This window comes from Antechinus flavipes, chromosome 4 (genome assembly GCF_016432865.1).
Source record: "Antechinus flavipes isolate AdamAnt ecotype Samford, QLD, Australia chromosome 4, AdamAnt_v2, whole genome shotgun sequence".
Taxonomy (NCBI): domain Eukaryota; kingdom Metazoa; phylum Chordata; class Mammalia; order Dasyuromorphia; family Dasyuridae; genus Antechinus; species Antechinus flavipes.
The window spans coordinates 47,213,756-47,232,350 of record NC_067401.1 but is presented as its reverse complement, the minus strand read 5'-3'; the positions used below and the strand labels follow the sequence as shown (position 1 = coordinate 47,232,350).

General features: G+C 34.7%; 1 protein-coding gene across 1 annotated transcript in view; it reads left to right on the top strand.

Moving 5' to 3' along the window:
- The window catches only part of SLC22A15 (solute carrier family 22 member 15), a 90,973-nt gene that overhangs the window by 41,450 nt on the left and 30,928 nt on the right, over positions 1-18,595 (top strand). Inside the window, exon 5 of the mRNA XM_051992935.1 lies at positions 2,743-2,872. Coding sequence (XP_051848895.1) covers positions 2,743-2,872 — 130 coding nt within the window. The remainder of the gene's footprint in view (positions 1-2,742; positions 2,873-18,595) is intronic.

Sequence of the window (18,595 nt, the reverse complement as noted above, 5' to 3'; positions counted from 1 at the left end):
CTTCCCCTCTAGGCAAGTTTGGATGCTATACACTTGATGCAAATATGTTTAGTATTTATATTACTTAATTGTCACCTTTTAGCAAAATGTAATTTCCTTCCTTATCTCTTTTAATTAAATCTATTTTTGCTTCTGCTTGATCTGAGATCAGGATCATTACCCTTTTTTTTTTTTTTTACTTCAGCTGAAACATAATTGGTTCTGCTCTAGCTTTGTACCTTTACTCTTTATAGCATTCTGCTTTAAATGTGTTTTTTGTAAACAACATAATGTAGGATTCTGGCTTTTAATGCAGTCTGTTATACACTTCCATTTTATGAGAGAATTCATCCAATTATGCAGAACTTTAAATGACAAACAGAAGATTTATATTTAATCATAAATCTAATAGGGAGCTACTTGTATTTCTTGGGTAGGGGAGTGACATAGTCGGACTTATACTTTAAAAAGGTCATTTCAGCAACTGAGTGTAGGATATATTGAAGTAGTGAGAAGTTCAATTCTATTATAATAGTGTAGGCAAGGACAACTAGGTGGCTCAGTGGATAGAGCATCAGCCCTAAAGTCAGGAGGACCTGAGCTTAAATCTGATCTCAAACTCTTAACACTTCCTATGTGTGACCCTGGACAAGTTACTTAATCCCAAATGCCAAAGCAAAAAAAAAAAAATAGTGTAGGTAAGATGTAATTATTAAATAAAGCTTCCAAAATTAATAGCTCATATTTTTCTGTATTAAATTACTTAATCTGCTGTAGATAACCATTTATTATAATTATTGAATATATATTTTGTTAACAAATTAAATCAATAATAAAACATGATTTATAATATTTTGGCTATGAGAAAGACTATACCTAAATTTATCTCAAAACCTTAGTAGAACAGCAGATGTCTTTTCTTCACATCTAGAAATATAATTTTGGCATTCAGTCTACTACAGATGTTAATTAAAGTCTGTCAGGTATTTTCTTCATATTTCTTAAAATGAGTTAATTCAATGTCTCAGGAAATAAATTATGTTAATCCTTTTTCTTCACCCATTCTTTAGGCATCAAAAGAAACACTTTCTAAAATATCTTCAGACAACCACTTCCTGATGATACTTGTGATAGACTTCTTTTTAAAATGTTTCTTCATAATATATCAATTAAGATAGTTTTAACAAGAAAGGACTTTCTTCCTTTTTTTTCTCTGTATTCTCCACAGTTTACCTCATAATTCTTCACAGTTAAAGAAAGATAAAACACATTCCCCTTGATTCTATCTTTTCTGCAGCATTCCATTTGGCCATTTGGCCCTATTAGTACCTAAAGGTACTATAATGATGGTCATAGTCTCTGGAAAAGTTTAAGAAAATAGATATCACACTATGTTTAGGAAATACCAAGCAAACCAGTTTGTCTAGAATATCAAATGCGTGAAAGGCAATAATGGAATGTAATATTAGAAGGGTAGGATGAGATCTCATTGTGAAGAGTTTTAAATGCCAAGCTGAAGAGTTTATATTTTTGTTACTCAAAGTACTGTTATTTAGGGATATGCAGTGAAATCTAGAGGGCAATTAGGTGGCTTAGTGAATAGAGTACTGAGCCTGGAGCTAGGAAGACTCTTTCCAGAATTCAACTCTGGATTTGGACACTTACTAGATGTGTGACTCTGAGCAAGTAACTTCATCCTTTTTGTCTCAGTTTCCTCATCTGTAAAATGAACTAGAAAAGGAAATGGCAAACTACTCCATTATCTCTTCCAAGAAAACTCAAATGGCATCATGAAGAGTTGGATACAACTGAAAAATGCCTCAACAACAATGAAACCTAAAAGAGCTTTATTATAATAGAATACATCTTTGTGAAAATACTTATTGTGGGGGGAGAGGAAGGAGGCAGACTAATGTATAGGAGATACATATGTTGTATATTATAAAGAATTTAATTCAGTGCCCTTCCTATCATTTCAAGTTCAGAATCTGGTTTGTGGATGATTACAGTAATATCTTTATGCTTTGGCCTAATTTTTTTTTTTGGCAAGGCAATTAGGGCTAATTAAGGTTAACAACTAATAAATGTTAAGTGTCTGAGGTGGAATTTGAACTCAAATCCCCCTGAGTCCAAAACTCGTGCATTGATCTATCTATCTATTGCATTGATCCAACATTTCAAAAGAGACATGGTATTTTAACATCGGTCAAATCCAATATGAAAGTAAAAATAAATGAAACAAAAGCTTCCAAACATCCACTTAAGTGATTTCTTTTTTTCCCCCTTTCTTTTCTTTTCTTTTTTTGTTATTGGAACAATAGAAATTAAGTGCCTTGCTTAAAGTCATCCAGATGTGAACTCAGGCTTCCCTTAGTCCCAAATGATTTCCATTGCACACCTAGCTGCCCCTGATTTCTAAGGTCCAGCCATTGGCCTATTAATTTTCATCATTATTCAGTCCAACAATATTCTAGTATAACAAAATAATTTGGATGCTTCTTAAAAAGCCATTGTTACACTGCCTGTACTGTTATGGTTCCCATATTTATTTTTTCTATCCCAATAATTTATCCCTTTCCCCATCTTTGCATTATAACTCTCATTGCTTGATATTTGCATATCATTCTATTTTAAAATTGTCCTTTAATTGTCAGTTTCATTGAGAACTTTACAACTGGAAAGGATTTCTCACATTGTCTTCGATCAGAAATGATCTTGTGGAATGTTCTTTCTCTAGTAATACTTGTCTTCTCCACGAACTAGGATCCATCGGTGGGCTGTTTTTTGCGGTAGGAATTGCCCAGTATGCCCTGCTAGGATACTTCATTCGCTCCTGGAGAACGCTTGCAGTTGTCGTTAACCTGCAGGGAACAGTGGTCTTTCTCTTGTCACTGTAAGTTTTTTTTTCTTTAATTTTAATTTAAGCATTGCAGGAGTCTTAAGAAAATGAATACTATTACCTAGAGGAACCTTGCTTGCTTGATTAAGAAGTAATTCTTTATCAGTTTTCTAATACTTTTTAGCTTTTCGATAGATGACTAATGTATACATTTTATAGATATTCATTGTTTGAAGTGAGCTCTTGATATAAAGAAAATTAAAGAAATGGATGGATGGATGGATGGATGAATAAATAGATACATCGATAGAGGGATAAATGATAGATAGATACATAGATAGATGTAAAGCTCTTGATATAAAGTTAATATTACAGGATTGTGAAAATAGAGAACAAATTTTTAAAATATAATTTTAGACCAAAAGAGGCTGAATGCTATATAGTAAGTAGGGGGGTTGATTGGGAGTCAGGGAAGCCTGGGCTGATGTACTGCCTTAGATACACACTAGAAGGGTCATTTAAGTGTTTGATATCCTAGGCAATTTTCCATCCTTATAAGCTTCTACAGAGCTTCCAATCTGCATCTGTGGAGGGAGTCTTATGGGATTATTGACACTGATAAGATTCTATTCCTCAAAAACATGTTTCAATAAAAGAAACCATAACAGCTTCTATATACTAGGTTGTGTTTTTTAATAGCCTTAATAAATTTCTTGATATATTTATTTTTATTTGTAGGCAATTTTTAAAAAGAAAATTAAAATATAACATCTTAACTATTATGAAATTTTCAAGTTTTTCAGTGTATTTTTCTCTTAATCCAATTGTGATCACCTTTGATCTTATTAAGAATTCTTAGCCTAAGAAAACTATATTTTATTGTCTTAGCTGTGGTATCTCTAAGGACCAACCTAGCACAGAAGAGCTCATCACTTTTAAGTTGACCACTAAATGATAAATTTTTTGGCCATTGCGACCCAGAAAATAAAGAAAATAAAAAATTTTATGGCCCTGGATGTGCTTTCAAGTTGGCGAAAAGTACTAAGAACTACATTTTTAGATAATTTACATAATCATTAACTTATTATAATCTTTGTTCATTGATCCAAAAAATGGACATTATTTTAAAGGAACTGAATTTATGAATGTCAATAGTCCCACAGTAAGCATCATCAGAAGATAAAAGGAAGTTCCAGGTAAATGGAAGGATGGCTCTTGGAGACACTTTTTGGAAAGGCAAACAAAGGAACTGGTGGAGTTGTGTTTTATCACCCACCACCTATGCAATATGGAATATAATTTCATGGAATACTTGGATATCTCATCTTGCATAGTCATGAAGAGCAGAAGTAAAAATAATAATTAGGGTTTATATAGCACTTTAAGCTTTGCAAAGCACTTTAGATAGAATATTTCATTTGGTCCTTACAGTAGCCCTTTGAAGTAGATACCATAATTACTATTAACATCCCCATTTTACAATAGAGAAATTGAAGCATAGTATAAATAATTTGATGATGATCATATAGTAATTGTCACAAGTGTCACCCACTTCTTCTTGATTCCAAGTCTGATGCCTTTTCCACTATTCCACACTAATTCAGTTCTTCTTAAAGGTAATTTCTACTGATTATCTTTTACAAAGGATGAGTAATTAGAGAAATTTTAAGAATGTGACAACATTCTTTAAACTAGGAGTTCTTTACATATTTTAACATGTATAACATATATTGGATTGCTTGCCATCTAGGGGAGGAAATAGTGGGAAGAAAGGAAAAATTTGGAGCACAAAGCTATGCAAAGGTCAATGTTGAAAAATTATCTATGCATAAACTTTAATTTTAAAAAATGCTATATAAAAATAAATAAACTAGGAGTTCTTAACCTGGAGTCATGAACTTATTTTTATTAAAGCTTTTTTTTATTTTAAAAACATGCATGAGTTTTCAACATTCACCCTTGCAAAACCTGTGTTCCAAATTTTTTTTCCTTCTTCCCACCCTAGACAGCAATTAATCCAGTATATGTTAAACATGTGCAGTTCTTCTATACATATTTGTACAATTATCATGCTGAACAAGTAACATCAGATCAAAAAGGAAAAACATGGGAAAGAAAACAAAATACAAGTATACGACAGAAAAAGTGAAAATATTCTGTTGTGATCCACACTCAGTCCCAAAGTCCTCTCTATGGATACAGATGGCCCTTTCCATCACAAAGGCATTGGAACTAGCCTGAATCACCTTATTGTTGAAAAGAGCCACATCCATCAGAATTGATCATCTTATAATCTTGTTGTTGTGTACAATGTTCTCTTAGTTCTATTCACTTCACTCAGCATCAGTTCATGTAAGCCTCTCCAGGCCTCTCTGAAATCATTCTGCTGATTGTTTATTATAGAACACTAATATTCATAACATTCATGTACCAATACTATGCATTTTTTGAAAGTACTCTAAGAAGGGGTACATAGACTCCCCTAGAATTGTCAGGTCCTGACACACAAAAAGTTAAGAACTTCTAGTTCTAAACCAAGTCAGCATACACTTTGATATTCTAAAACATCCATGCAAAGGTCAGCAAGGAGAGGAAAGTGAAAAATATATTGGAAAATATGGCTCAGTTTTGAGAAATACAAAAAGGTCAGAGTTTTTAGACTATACAGAAGCCTCAAGCCTTGAGATTATGAATAATTTCTTCTGGAAAGCAGTCAGAAGGAACAGGACACAATGAACAGAAAACATCACCAAAAAGGAAATTTATTTTTTACTGTTCTGTTACAGTCTGCTGACTAGGCTCTAGATTGTCTTTCTTGAGATGTAGAACAGAGATCAAATTATCTCAGAGATCTCCTCCAGTTTGGATTCTCCATCTTTGTCATTTCCTGGTCCAGTTGATTCAATATCCTATCTATTAAAATCTTTTTGAGTTTCAGTTCTGGTCTCCATTATATTAACTGCCCCCTCTCAATTTTGCATCATTCACAAATTTAGATGCAACCTACCTATGTCATCATCTGTGATACTGATAAAAATATTTAGTGTCATAAAACAAGTACAGATCTATGGAATATTTTATTGGAGGTTTTTCAAGTTGACATATAATCATTATACAACTTGTCTTTGGCTCTAGCCATTCAACCACTTCTAAATCCACCATTACCTAATCCATATTTCTCTTTGGCTAAATGCTTTCCTAAAAATCTAGGTAAAGTCAAATCAACAAGTATCTGTTAAACATCTACTATGTGGCAGGCATTGTAGTAAGCTCAAGGGATACAAAGACAAAAAATAGTATCTGCTCTCAATAGGATCTAATAGGAGAGATGATATGTAAACAGCTAGGTGCAAATAAGCTATATTTGGAATAATTTGAAGATAATCTGTATAGAGAAGTCATTAACATTAAGGGGATTCTAGAATGTCTTCTGCAGCAGCTAGGTGGTGCCATAGTGCAGAAAGCACTGAGTCTAAAGCCAGGAATTTTCATCTTTATGAGTTCAAATCTGATCTCAGACCTTTACAAACTGTGAGACCCTAGGCAAGTCCTTAAGCCTATTTGCCTCAGTTTCCTCATCTGTAAAATGAACTGGAGAAGGAAATAGCAAACTACTCTCCATTGTCTTTGCCAAGAAACCCCAAATGGATTCATGAAGAGTCAGACATGACTGAAATAACTGAAAACAAAGAAAGGCTTCTTGCAGAAAGTAGGATTTGATCTGAATCTTAAATGGAAGCAAGGAGATTGAGATGAAGAGTAAGAAAAATGCATGCATGAGAAACAGCCAGTAAAAATATCTGCAGATGGGAAAAGGAGTATCTTGTGCCAGGAACAACAAGGAGCTAGTGTCCCTGGGTTCCATAGCATGTGGTAGGAATCAGGTGAAGAAATATTTGAAAGCTGAGGGGCCAGGTGATGAAGGACATTGAATGGCAAGAGAGGCTTTTATATCAGATCCTCAAAGTAATAGGAAACTTCTGAAGTTTATGATCTGTAAGGATGACATAGTGAGACCTATACTTTTAGGAGATCAGTTTGATAGCCTAGTAGAAAATGGAATAAAGAGAGACTTTAGTCAGAAAGACCACTCAGTCCAGCTGATATGTGAGGTAAGAAGGACTTACAGTAGGATAGTGATGGAGTCAGAGGAGAGAAGGGGGTATGTACAAGAGATACTATGAAGGTAGAATGATAGAACTGGCAATATATTAGAAATAGGAATGACAGTGAGTGAGGAATCAAGGATGGCTGAACTGACACATTGATTGTGTTAACTTTTTATTTTTTATTTTTATTGAAGTTTCTTATTTTCAAAACATATGTAAGGAGAATTTTTTTTTTCTTCCCCCCACCCCTGAGGCAATTGGGGTTAAGTGACTTGCCCAGGGTCATACATCTAGTAAAGGTCTGAGGTCACATTTGTTAAGTGTCTAAGATCAGATTTGCACTCAGAGCCTCCTGACTTCAGGGCTGATGCTCTATCTATTGCACTTCCTAGCTGCCCCCACAAGGATAATTTTTCAGCATTAACCCTTGAAAAATATTATGTTCCAGTTTATCCCTCCTTCCCCCCACCTCCTCTCCTAGATGGCATACAATCCAATATATGTTAAACGTGGTAAAAAAATAAATACATTTTAAATTCAATATCGGTATACATATTTATACAATTATCTTGCTGTCCAAGAAAAATCAGATCAAAAAAATTTTTAAATGAGAATAAAATTCATGCAAACCACAACAAAAAGAGTGAAAATTCTATGTTGTGATCCACCCCCAGTTGCTACAGCAGAACTCTGGATATAGATGGCTCTCTTCATCACAAGCCTATTGGGACTAGTCTGAATCATCTCTTTGTTGAAAAGAGCCACATCCATCAGAATTGATCATCATATAATCTTGTTGTTGCTATGTATAATGATCTTCAGTTTTTGCTCATTTCACTTAGCATCAGTTCATTTAAGTCTCTCCAGACTTCTCTGAAATGATTAACTTTCTGCTGATCATTTCTTACAGAACAATAATATTCCATAACATTTATATACCATAACTTATTCAGCCATTTTCCAACTGATGGACATCCACTCAGTTTTCAGTTTCTTTCCACTACAAAAAGGGCAGTTTTATTTAATTTTTAAAATTGATCTAAATTGATTGATGTAGATTGTGCATCTACATTAGGTTCTAGAGCTAGAGCTACATAATCTTTTCCACTCACACCCCTGTTTGCCCGAGAAATTTTTATGTGACTTTGGTATATAGATATATAAAATAGGTATACTAATAATCACAATTTGTGACCCTCACATTTCATTTATATGACCCCATATGGAGTTGCAAACTATAATTTAAGAAGCTGGGTTCTAGATGACTTTCCCTTTTTTTCTTCCTCAACATTGTTTCCAGAATTTTACTTTCCCTCGATCTTTCCTGTAGAGTTTTAGGCCATGGGATTCTAGCCTTCCTTTCTATGAACACTTTGAAGCCTATTCATCTAAGATCTCTGGTATATGTGATGCTTTACCTTTTCTACCGCAAAGTCTCTGGTGGGATACTTACTTCCTACCAAGAATCTGATTTTTTTCACCCCAGCAACTAGTTCTTCATGTTGGTTCCTTTACCTTTCTAAGGATGAAATGATCATCAAAACAAGTCAAAAAATTATAGTTGCTCTGCTTATAATAGCAACATCTAGTATTTATATAATGCTTTAAGAGTTAAAAAGCACTTTGCATATGTATCTCATATAATCCTCATAACAGTCAAGGGCTGTCAGGTACAGTTAATAATGATATGCAAATAAACACATCTATATTTATGGAGGGATTCTCCACAATGGGAATTCCCTACACATCTGAAAACTGCTCCCATCTCCTACACAAAAAAATGATAAAATATTAAGTACCTCAAACCAAAGATTTTTTAGAGTAGGTTAAATTTCACTCTCCTGGTGAAAATTAATCATTTTTTAACAAAGGCACCTGCTGAAATCCTGGCCTTTAAAACAGTCTCTTGGGGCTTGAGGAAGATAATATACTTCTCTAATGAAAGCAGCCTTTTTCTTAAAGCATTTTTTTGGAACTCTTCTCTTCAGAATTGCCTGCAGAGGCAATTTATAAGTCCAACTCTCCCACCTTTATAGTCAGCCCTTGTTTTTGCCAAGCTCTGATGGGGCTCAGCTAACCATCAACTTTATCCAGCAGCCTGAAGCTCTGAAAGACTTCTGGATCAAACTAAATTATTTTTTTCTTAAATAGCCAAAGGGCATTCAGAACCAGTGCTTTTGAATAAGGCATATGGTACTATTTGGGGTCCAAAATAAAGACTGAATAAATTAGTAAAACTTTCTCATAAACAAAGTATGAAAGCAATTCCCAAGTTTTAAGAACTTTTTAAAAAAATATTGCAACCGGGGGCAGCGTTTTTGAAATAACTGTGTCTCCTCCCCAAATCACTGCAATCATACTTACTTTGTTATTTTTATTATTGTTATTTAAATTTTGAAACTTGATTCCCCTGTCCCCCATCTTGCCCAGATCAGAAATGCAGCAGTCACTCATGGACCAAATCCTACTTTAAATCAAATATGTCTCTGACCTGGGCCTGTTTGCCCTCCTTTAGGCAACGTGGCAACATTCTGTTTTTGGAAACAGTATCAGTATGAGTTTAGATTTAGTGCAGAGATCTAATTGTTTTAGCTTAGTGCAACTCAGAACTCCAGAATTTAAGAAATCCACCATCCTCAGCAATCTGGTAGTAGTGATTAGAGGCTATGTCACCATGCCACTTAGTTACATGTACTTTGAAAGGAAAAATACACATTTGTTTGTGTTCTGGCTTGTTTACTTTTTAAAAATATCAAATTACATTCTAGTCATACTATATATGTGTGTGTGTGTGTATATGTATATGATGTGCACACATACAAATGTTATAGTCTATCCAACAAACACTAAGTTTTTGCTTGATAAAGAGCACTGGCCTACTCCTGCCCAACATCAGCTCTAGAGAGAACATAATTTCTGCATTAGTGAAGCAGGCGGGGATCACATAAACCTATATATATATTCACTGACAAGAGCCACATATATCCATAGAGGGCAAAGATATAAACACGGATAAATATAATGTCCCCTACTTCAAGAATCTGTGATAACAAACATTTATTAAGTACTTATCAAGTACATTCTTTCCCCTTAAAGATCTCTCATCTGATTAGGGAAGATATAACATATACATAAATTGATTACAAGATAAAAGACAGAATAGATAAGAATCCAGATCACCAGTCCTCAGAAGAGAGTTGTTTTTCATCATACTTTACTTGGAAATGAACATCTCCAAATATAGGTAGGCCAGTCTTTGAAGAGACCAGTGTAATTGCTGGATTTTTTGCTCCGGGATTTGCTTTGGAGAATTGCTCCGTATTTGGAGCTTTCCCATGCTTGAAAGGACTTTTTGAAGCTTATGGTCCCTTAGCACAGTATTTGAGATCCCAAGATCACCTCCAGGCCAGGATGAGATATTAAAACTGGGTTTTAGCAGTACATATGACAGGGAAGTATTGAATGACAAATGTGTGTGAGCATTCTAAAATGAAGATCTTTAAGATGCAAGGTGGAAGGTCATTAGCAATAGGGGGAAATCATTTAAGACCTTAAAGAAGAGGTTGATTTGAGCTGAACTTTAAAGGCAAGGTTGGGAAGGTTATTTGTGGTATAATGAATACCATTAATTCAGTGTATTCAGAGAAAAAGAATAGTTTTATTTGGCTAGATTATATTATATATGGCTCTAGATAATATGAGAGTGAATTGGAAAGACAGAAAAGCCCCAGATTACAAAAGCCTTTAATGCCAGGATAAGAAATTTTCATTTCAATCAGTGGGTACTAAGGAGCCCCTGAAGATTTTTCAGCAGAATAGTATGACTAGATTTAAGCAGAAAGGTTATCCTGGCAATAAGTATGAAGTATAGATTGGAGGAGGAAGAGGATAGAAGCATTTAGGCTTCTTAGGAACTATTATATTAGTCCAAGATGGTGGTCATAAGATCCTATAGCTAGGATAGATATGAAACCAGGACACTTGCATATAGGAGAATTGAGCTTTGCCCAGATATAGGAAAAAAAAAATTGAGGGTTACATGATTCATTTCAGATAATTAAACATTTTAAGTACCTACTTTATATAAGGCACTGCCCTAAGGATTAAGGATACAAGTCCAGAGACAATCGGTAATCCCCCCCTCCCAAAGATTTTACACTTTTCAAGGAAGATAGATCCTGTTTTCAGATAAGGACAATAGATTAGAACTGCATGAAGACTTTTGGGACACCTTATATATGAATACTATCTCATTTCATCAGTATCGTGAACCCCTGGAGTAGAAATCCTTTCTATCAATACAGATTACATTTTAATTATTTAGTGAGATAAGTGCTAGAGGCACCTAAAAGCTAAATGACTTGTGAGGGTCATGAAATTATTTGAGAATTTAGGATGTGAACCCATATTTATAGCTTGCAAGCCTAGCCATCTATCTACAATACCAGTCTGCCCTACTCCTGGTTATGAATCTGATCCAGAATATAAATGTAATAGGAATTAATTAGAAGAAAGATTATTTGAAACTGTGAGGCATTTGGAAAGGTTTCATAAAACAAATGACACCTTTACAAAGAAAGGAAGCCAAATTTTAATGATATTTTTATCATATAGTCATTTTACACTTCACACCCTAGGCTAACAGACCTCACACTTCCTTCATGATGAAAACAAACAAAAAACAATAAAGCAAAAATAGCTAATACTGAAGCCTCGTCTGCTCATTGTACAATAGTCTATCCTCAGCTGCCTCCCTTTCTGATGAAGAAGGGATTATGTTTTATTCTCCTCTCTAGGACTCATTGGTTTTTGTGGCCCAGTGCAAAGAGAGCTGGGCCTGGAGTCAGAAAGAATCTGAATTCAAATGTGTTCTCAGACATTTACTAGGCAAATCTCTTAACCTCTGTCTTCCTTAGTTTCCTCAATTATAAAATGGGGGATAATGCACCAACTTCCCAGATTTGTTATAAGCATCCAATGAGTTAATATTTATTTATAAAGTATTTAACACAGTGCTTAGTTCATAGCAGGTACTTAACAAATGCTTGTTTCCTTCTCTTTCCTAGGAGTAACAGAAGCCTCCTTTTATTGATCTTTTTATTTATATTGTTGCAGTTCTCGGTATAGCTATTCTTTTGGATCTGCTTACTTAGTTCTGCATCAAAAGGAAGATGATGAAAGCTCTGAAAGTTAGAGATGAGAAAGTACTTTAATGAAGGCATCAGGGATGATCTGGTCAATGATAATCAATATTTATATAGCTCTTACAATGTACCAGACACTGTACTAAGTGCTTTATAATTATCTTCTATTTTGATCCTTACAACAATCCTGGGAGGTCACTGCTATTGTTAAACCCATCTCACAGATGAGGAAACTGAGGTAGACAGAGGTTAACTGCTTGCCTAGTCAATCTATAAAGCAGGATTAGAATTCGGGTTTTCCTGACTCTGGTCCAGAGCTCTATCTGCTGTGTTCCCAACCTTCACTGGGCTAACTGGTAGAGATAAAAAGAAATCAAAAACAGTCCCTGACCGCAGCTGTTCAGAGGTAAAAGATAAGCAGTTGAAATCCACTATGATAGACTTAACTCTTCTCAGCAATATGATGATCCAAACCAGTTCCAATTGACTTATAATGGAAAATACCAACCATGTCCAGAGAAAGAACTGTAGAGACTGAATGCAGATCAAAACTTACTATTTTCACTTTTTTGTTGTTTTTTCTTTCTTCTTATTTTTCTCTTTTGTTCTGATTTTTATTTTACAATGTGACAAATATGGAATTATGTTTGGCATTATTGTACATGTATAACCTACATCATTTGCCTGCTGTCTTGGGGTGGGGGGAGGAGAAATTTGGAACACAAAATCTTACAAAAATGAATGTTGATTATCAAATTGTGCATACCCTTTGACCCAGCAGTGTTTCTGCTAGGCTTTTATCCCAAAGAGATTTTAAAGGAGGGAAAGGGACTCACATGTGCAAAAATGTTTGTGGCAGCTCTCTTTGTAGTGGCAAGAAACTGGAAGCTGAAGGGATGCCCATTGGTTGGAAAATGGCTGAATAAGTTATGGTATGTGAATGTTATGAAATATTATTGTTCTGTAAGAAATGACCAACAGGATGATTTCAGAAAGGCCTGGAGAGACTTACATGAATTGATGCTAAGTGAAATAAACAGAATCAAGATATCATTATACACAGCAACAAGAAGATTATACGATGATCAATTCTGATGGACATGACTCTTTTCAACAATGAGATGATTCAGACTAGTTCCAGTTGTTTAGTAATGAAGAGAATCAACTACACCCAAAGAGAGAACTATGGGAAATGAGTGTGGACAACAATATAGCATTACTACTCTTTTTGTTATTGTTTGCTTGCATTTTTGTTTTCCTTCTAAGGTTTTTCTTTCTTTCTGGATCTATTTTTCTTGTGTAGCAAGATAAATGTATAAATATGAATACATATGTTGGATTTCATATATATTTTAACATAGTTAACATGTATTGGTCTACCTGCCATCTAGGGGAGAGGATGGGGAGAAGGAGGGGAAAAGTTGGAACAGAAGGTTTTTTGCAAGGGTCAATGCTGAAGAATTACTCGTGCATATATCTTGTAAATAAAAAGCTATAATAAAAAAATGAATGTTGAAAATAGTCTTCACATGTAATTGGAAAAATAAAATACTATTGATTCAGGGGGAAAAGAAGATAAGTCTGTTGAATAGAAACCACCAAAAATCTGCTTTGTCTAGATAGGATTTCTTAAATTTTTCCCCTTTTCATCCAAGAAATTTTTTGTGACTCCACTATGTAAATATGTAAAATAGGAATACAAATCAAACATTTACTGATAATAAATCATAATTTCAAAACCCCCAAATTCAGTTGCAAAACCTTATATGGAATCATGAGCTACGTTTTAAGAAATTGAGATCTAGATCACAGACTTTGTGAATGGCGTGACATAAGATAAGGTATGTGGAAATGATTAATGGAGAATTTAAACAAAGGCAGAGAAATTTATATTTTACCCAGGAGGTGATAGGGAGCCATGGAAGATTTTTTTTTTTTTTTAGCAGGAGAATAAAATTGACCAACCTGTAATTTAGGAGGAGATTATTTTGGAAATTGTGTAGATTACATATGTGAGAAACTAGAAGGAGTGAGACTAATTAGGGGGCTGTTTTGGTAGCTCAGAGGAGCAGATAATATGAACCTGAGCTACGGATTTAGAGTGATGGCTATTTGGGTGTAAAGAAAGGGATGGATGTGAGATGAGCTAAGGAAGTAAACTTGAGGACAAAAAAAAAAAAAAAGGATGACATAGAGTAGGTTCTAATGCACTTGGTCTAGTCAGTTCTTACTGCTTCCACATTCCCATTTTCTTCTACTCACAATTCTCACATCTTGACCTCCCTGAGTCCCTGTCTTGGTTGTTACTGTCACTGCTTTTTCTCTAATCTTGGAATCCTTTCTCTTGGCTTCTTGTGGTAGAGAACATAGATGGGTAGCCCAGTAGTTAGAGCACCAGGGCTAGAGTCAGAAGACCTGAGTTCAAATATGCCTTCAGACACTTACTAGCTGTGTGATCTTAGGCAAGATACTTAATTTATTCCTGTCTCTATTTCTTCATTTTAAAATGGTCTAACACCTACCTCCCAGGGTTGTTGTGAGGATCAAATGAGTAGAGTACTTAGCACAGTGACTGGCACATGGTAAGCACTCTATGAATGTTAGTTATCATTATAATTATTATGCATTATTCCCCACTTTTCCTATATCTTGCTTTCACTAAGGTATAGTAAGGAATTGTATGTGTGTTTTTTAACCCTTTCATAAGTATTGAGGAAGTGATTAAAGTTATGAAAGCCTTAAAAGCTAACCCCTTTCTCTTGTATTAAGTACATGTGAATAGAACAAAAGCTAGTTTTATTTTTTAGTCATCCCCTCTATCCCAGTCTCCAGTCCATTGAATAAGTTCTACTTTTCTGAGGCATTAATCTAGGCTCTTTACTTGCTTAAATTAGTTTGATTTGATAAAGCTACTAGATTTCTCAGGGCTTCTGGAACTGATCTCCTAGTCTTTTCTCTGGACCTGAGGCTTCTAGTTCTGTAGACATTTTCCTCTGGTGCCTCTAAAAATTCTTTCTTTGGATGTTAGATTATGTTACCAGGACCTTTCTGACAGCCAGGCCCTTTGACTCCAAATATGATTCCAAATCCCTTTGGAAGTTCCATCTTCATTTTGTATTATCTGGCCTTCAGGCTTGGTATAATAGAAAGATCCTTGGCTCTAGACCTGGGTTCACAACCCTCCAGTGATGGAACTGCTCACCAAAAAGGCCAGTCACTTAACTTCAAACCTCAATTTTCTCATCTGTAAAAATAACAGGCTTGGATTTAGCCTATGAAATTTCTTCTCATTCCAGATCTATGAGCCCAGATTTCAGGACTTCTCCCACTGATCCTTGTTTTTTTGGATTTTTGGATGGAGTATTTTCAAGGAATTCTTCAAATTTCATCACTTACTCTTGACCCAGACCCAGATCTCTTTCAGTTTGCCTGAAGCATATTTATTATACAGTTGATAGGCTCATCCTGCCAGTCTAACTGTTTTGTCTCTTGTCCCAACCTAACAAGAATTGGCATTTATATTGAGCTTTAAGGCTATAAAGTATTTTGTTTATATTGGCTAAATTAATTACCCAAAACAGTTCTGCTCCAAGTATTTGCCTTGTTCATGAAATGCCCAAATGGTAGGCAGTGATGAAGCTGAGATATAGGAAGTCTAATAGTGAGGTAATATAGTGAGGTTGGAGAGATGGAAAGAGTCTGTGATTTATATCTAGGTCATCATACTCCAATTTTGGGGTTCTTTCTACCACATTAGGCAGTATTTGGGGTCAATTTCTTCTAGAATCTACATACATTTAGAAGATCTATGCCATTTTCCTATATTCAATCTCCTTTCCCCATTGTCGTTCTCTGTTTTTCATCTTGGCATTACAAGGTCATCTTGACCTTCTCTGGGTAGACCAATAAATGATGATTTTTTTTTCTGGGTTCAGCTACCAATCCTTCCCACTTTTCTCCTTACAAACTCTCTTAAATGACTCAATACTCTGATCAAGGTTTTGCTTCCCAAGTGGTTGTTTTTCTAGAATCCTGTAATTTATTTTTATAATAACAAAATTACTTAGTCATAACTCAGACATACCTTAAGTATAACTAGTCCAATCTGCCCGTTTTACAAATGAGGAAATAAGGTCCAGAGGGGTTTGGTGACTTGGCCCTAGGTCACACTTTTAACATGATAATTATTTAGAGACCATTCCTTTCACCAGTATAGAAAACAATCATTTATTTCCTCCAGGCCATTAGAAATGTTGCCCCTAACATCAAGGAAGCAGGTGAAAATGCTATTGCACAAGCAAAAACTCATTTGACCTTCTCACACACTCAGATTTCTTCATAAATGTTCTCCATATTTCATTGTTTTACTTATTGCTTTGTGGGAAGTGCAAATAACTTTATTTCATGGAGGAATGGCCATTTTGATTGGTCTTGAATAATGTTTCATTTTAAAGTTATAAAGCACTTTGAATAAATACACTGGCTCATTTGATTCCCCAAAACAATTCAACAAGATAGATAGTTCAAGTATTAGCCTTGTCTCATGGAATGCCCCAGTTTAGGTAGGGATAGTTGGGCCACTGAAAGACAGGTAACTCCATCTACAAACAAGACAATATAATCATAAGGGTCTTTTTAGCATGCCTTTTTTCTTGGGATTGGCCTTGAGCAGCAATTATAATAAACAGTACTCATGGAACAATGAATGAGATCGCCAATGCTCATAAATCTACTACTGCAGTTCTTGAGTCACAGGCCCCACGTTCAGATTGCCATCTTTGCTACTTACTAATATTTAATACTAATACTATTTGATATTAACTTCCTTAGGCCTCTGTTTCTTCATCTGTATAATAAAAGTGTTAGACTAGATAACTTCCAGCTTTAAATAAATGATCCTATGATTTTATGAGTCCTCTTTTTTACCCTTGTCTCCTTTATTTTCAGTTTTTTTAAGCTCTATTAATTAATATTCTGATTAAGTAGTAAAAGTTTTCAAGGGCAGGGAGCAGACCTTTTATTTCCACTACCTTCCCCCACAGCATCTTTTATATATCTATAGAAAGTGGGTACTTTGTAGATGATTATTGACTGAGTGACTCAACCATTAAGTTTCCAAATTCCATAGTAGTAGTATCTGTCCAGTGTCCTTCCTAAAAGTCACAGAGATTTCTAAAAAGGAGTAATGAAAAGAAAAACAAAGAAAAAACCTTCTTTGATAACCTTTAAAAAAAAAAGGTATGATGAATTTCTGATAAATTCTATCCATCCAAATTTCACCTATACAAAGAAATCTAAGCATATATACCATCAAAGTAGAATATTATTATTTTTAGAGCTCCAAATAGGATCCAGATATGCTTTCTTATTGTGATTAGTTAACAGTAACATTTCTGTATCCCTTCCTCAACTTGTCTTTGAAGAGTGCCATCAAGTTTATTCTTGAGTTGAGACTAAAAGATAAAGTGTTTAAGGCGTCATGAAGGGGCTATAGGAAGGAGCATAATGTCCAGAATTTCATTGGCTTATGGAATTCCTTGTGCAGAAACTCCATCTACCAATATAGATTAGCATTGACTAAAATTTGTAATCTTAGAGATTTGCTTGGAGGTGACTTTCTCATGGTTGTGTACAAAATGTTGGTGAGAATGGTAGCATTCTATCCATTATAGGTATATTTTAAAAGCATTCATTTTAATAGAATAACAGAATCATATAATTTCAAATTAGAAAGGGACTACCAGGTCTTACTTGTACCTGAAAAATGCAATAAATTCACTTGACACGTGGTCATCTAGTCTTTGCTGAGTGATCTCCATATAGAAAAACATTACTTTTGGCTTATTCTGCTTCTGCAGAGCTCTAATTGTAAAGAAAATGTTTCTTTTTACCAAGCCTAAATCTGCCTCTTTGAAGATTTTCCTTACTGTTCCTAGCTACTAATAGATTTTTTTTAAGTACACATTTAAGATGAGAAAGAAAAAATGGTTAACAGTGACCAAGATATGATAAAATTAAGGATTCCTTTGGTCTATATAGTGTAGGAATAATCTTGCTTGATGAGTATCTTTACTCCTTCTTTCCTTTCTTCTTCCCTTTTTCCTTCCTTCTTTCCTTCCCCATCCCTCCTTTCTTCTTTCTTTTCTTCCCTCCTTTCTCCTTTCTTTTCTTCCCTCCTTTCTCCATCCCTTCCTCTCTTCCTTTCCTTCTTCCTCCCTTCCCTTCTTCCCTTCTTTCTTCTTTCTTTCCCTCCTCTTCTTCTTTACTTTTTTTCATTGGAACATATGTAGCTAGTCAAGATATTCACTCCCTAATGTGGCTTCAGGGAATTTATATATCATATTTATCTGATACCTACACTAACTATATCATTTCTGCGCCATTCTATAATGTTGCTTAATTGAAATGTTTCTGATTCTTTGTTTTATGATAAATTGACATAGAAACTATATAATAACTAGGTTGTTTTTGAGATTTCCAATCTTAACCCATAACATATTTTAAACATTAAAACTTTTATATAT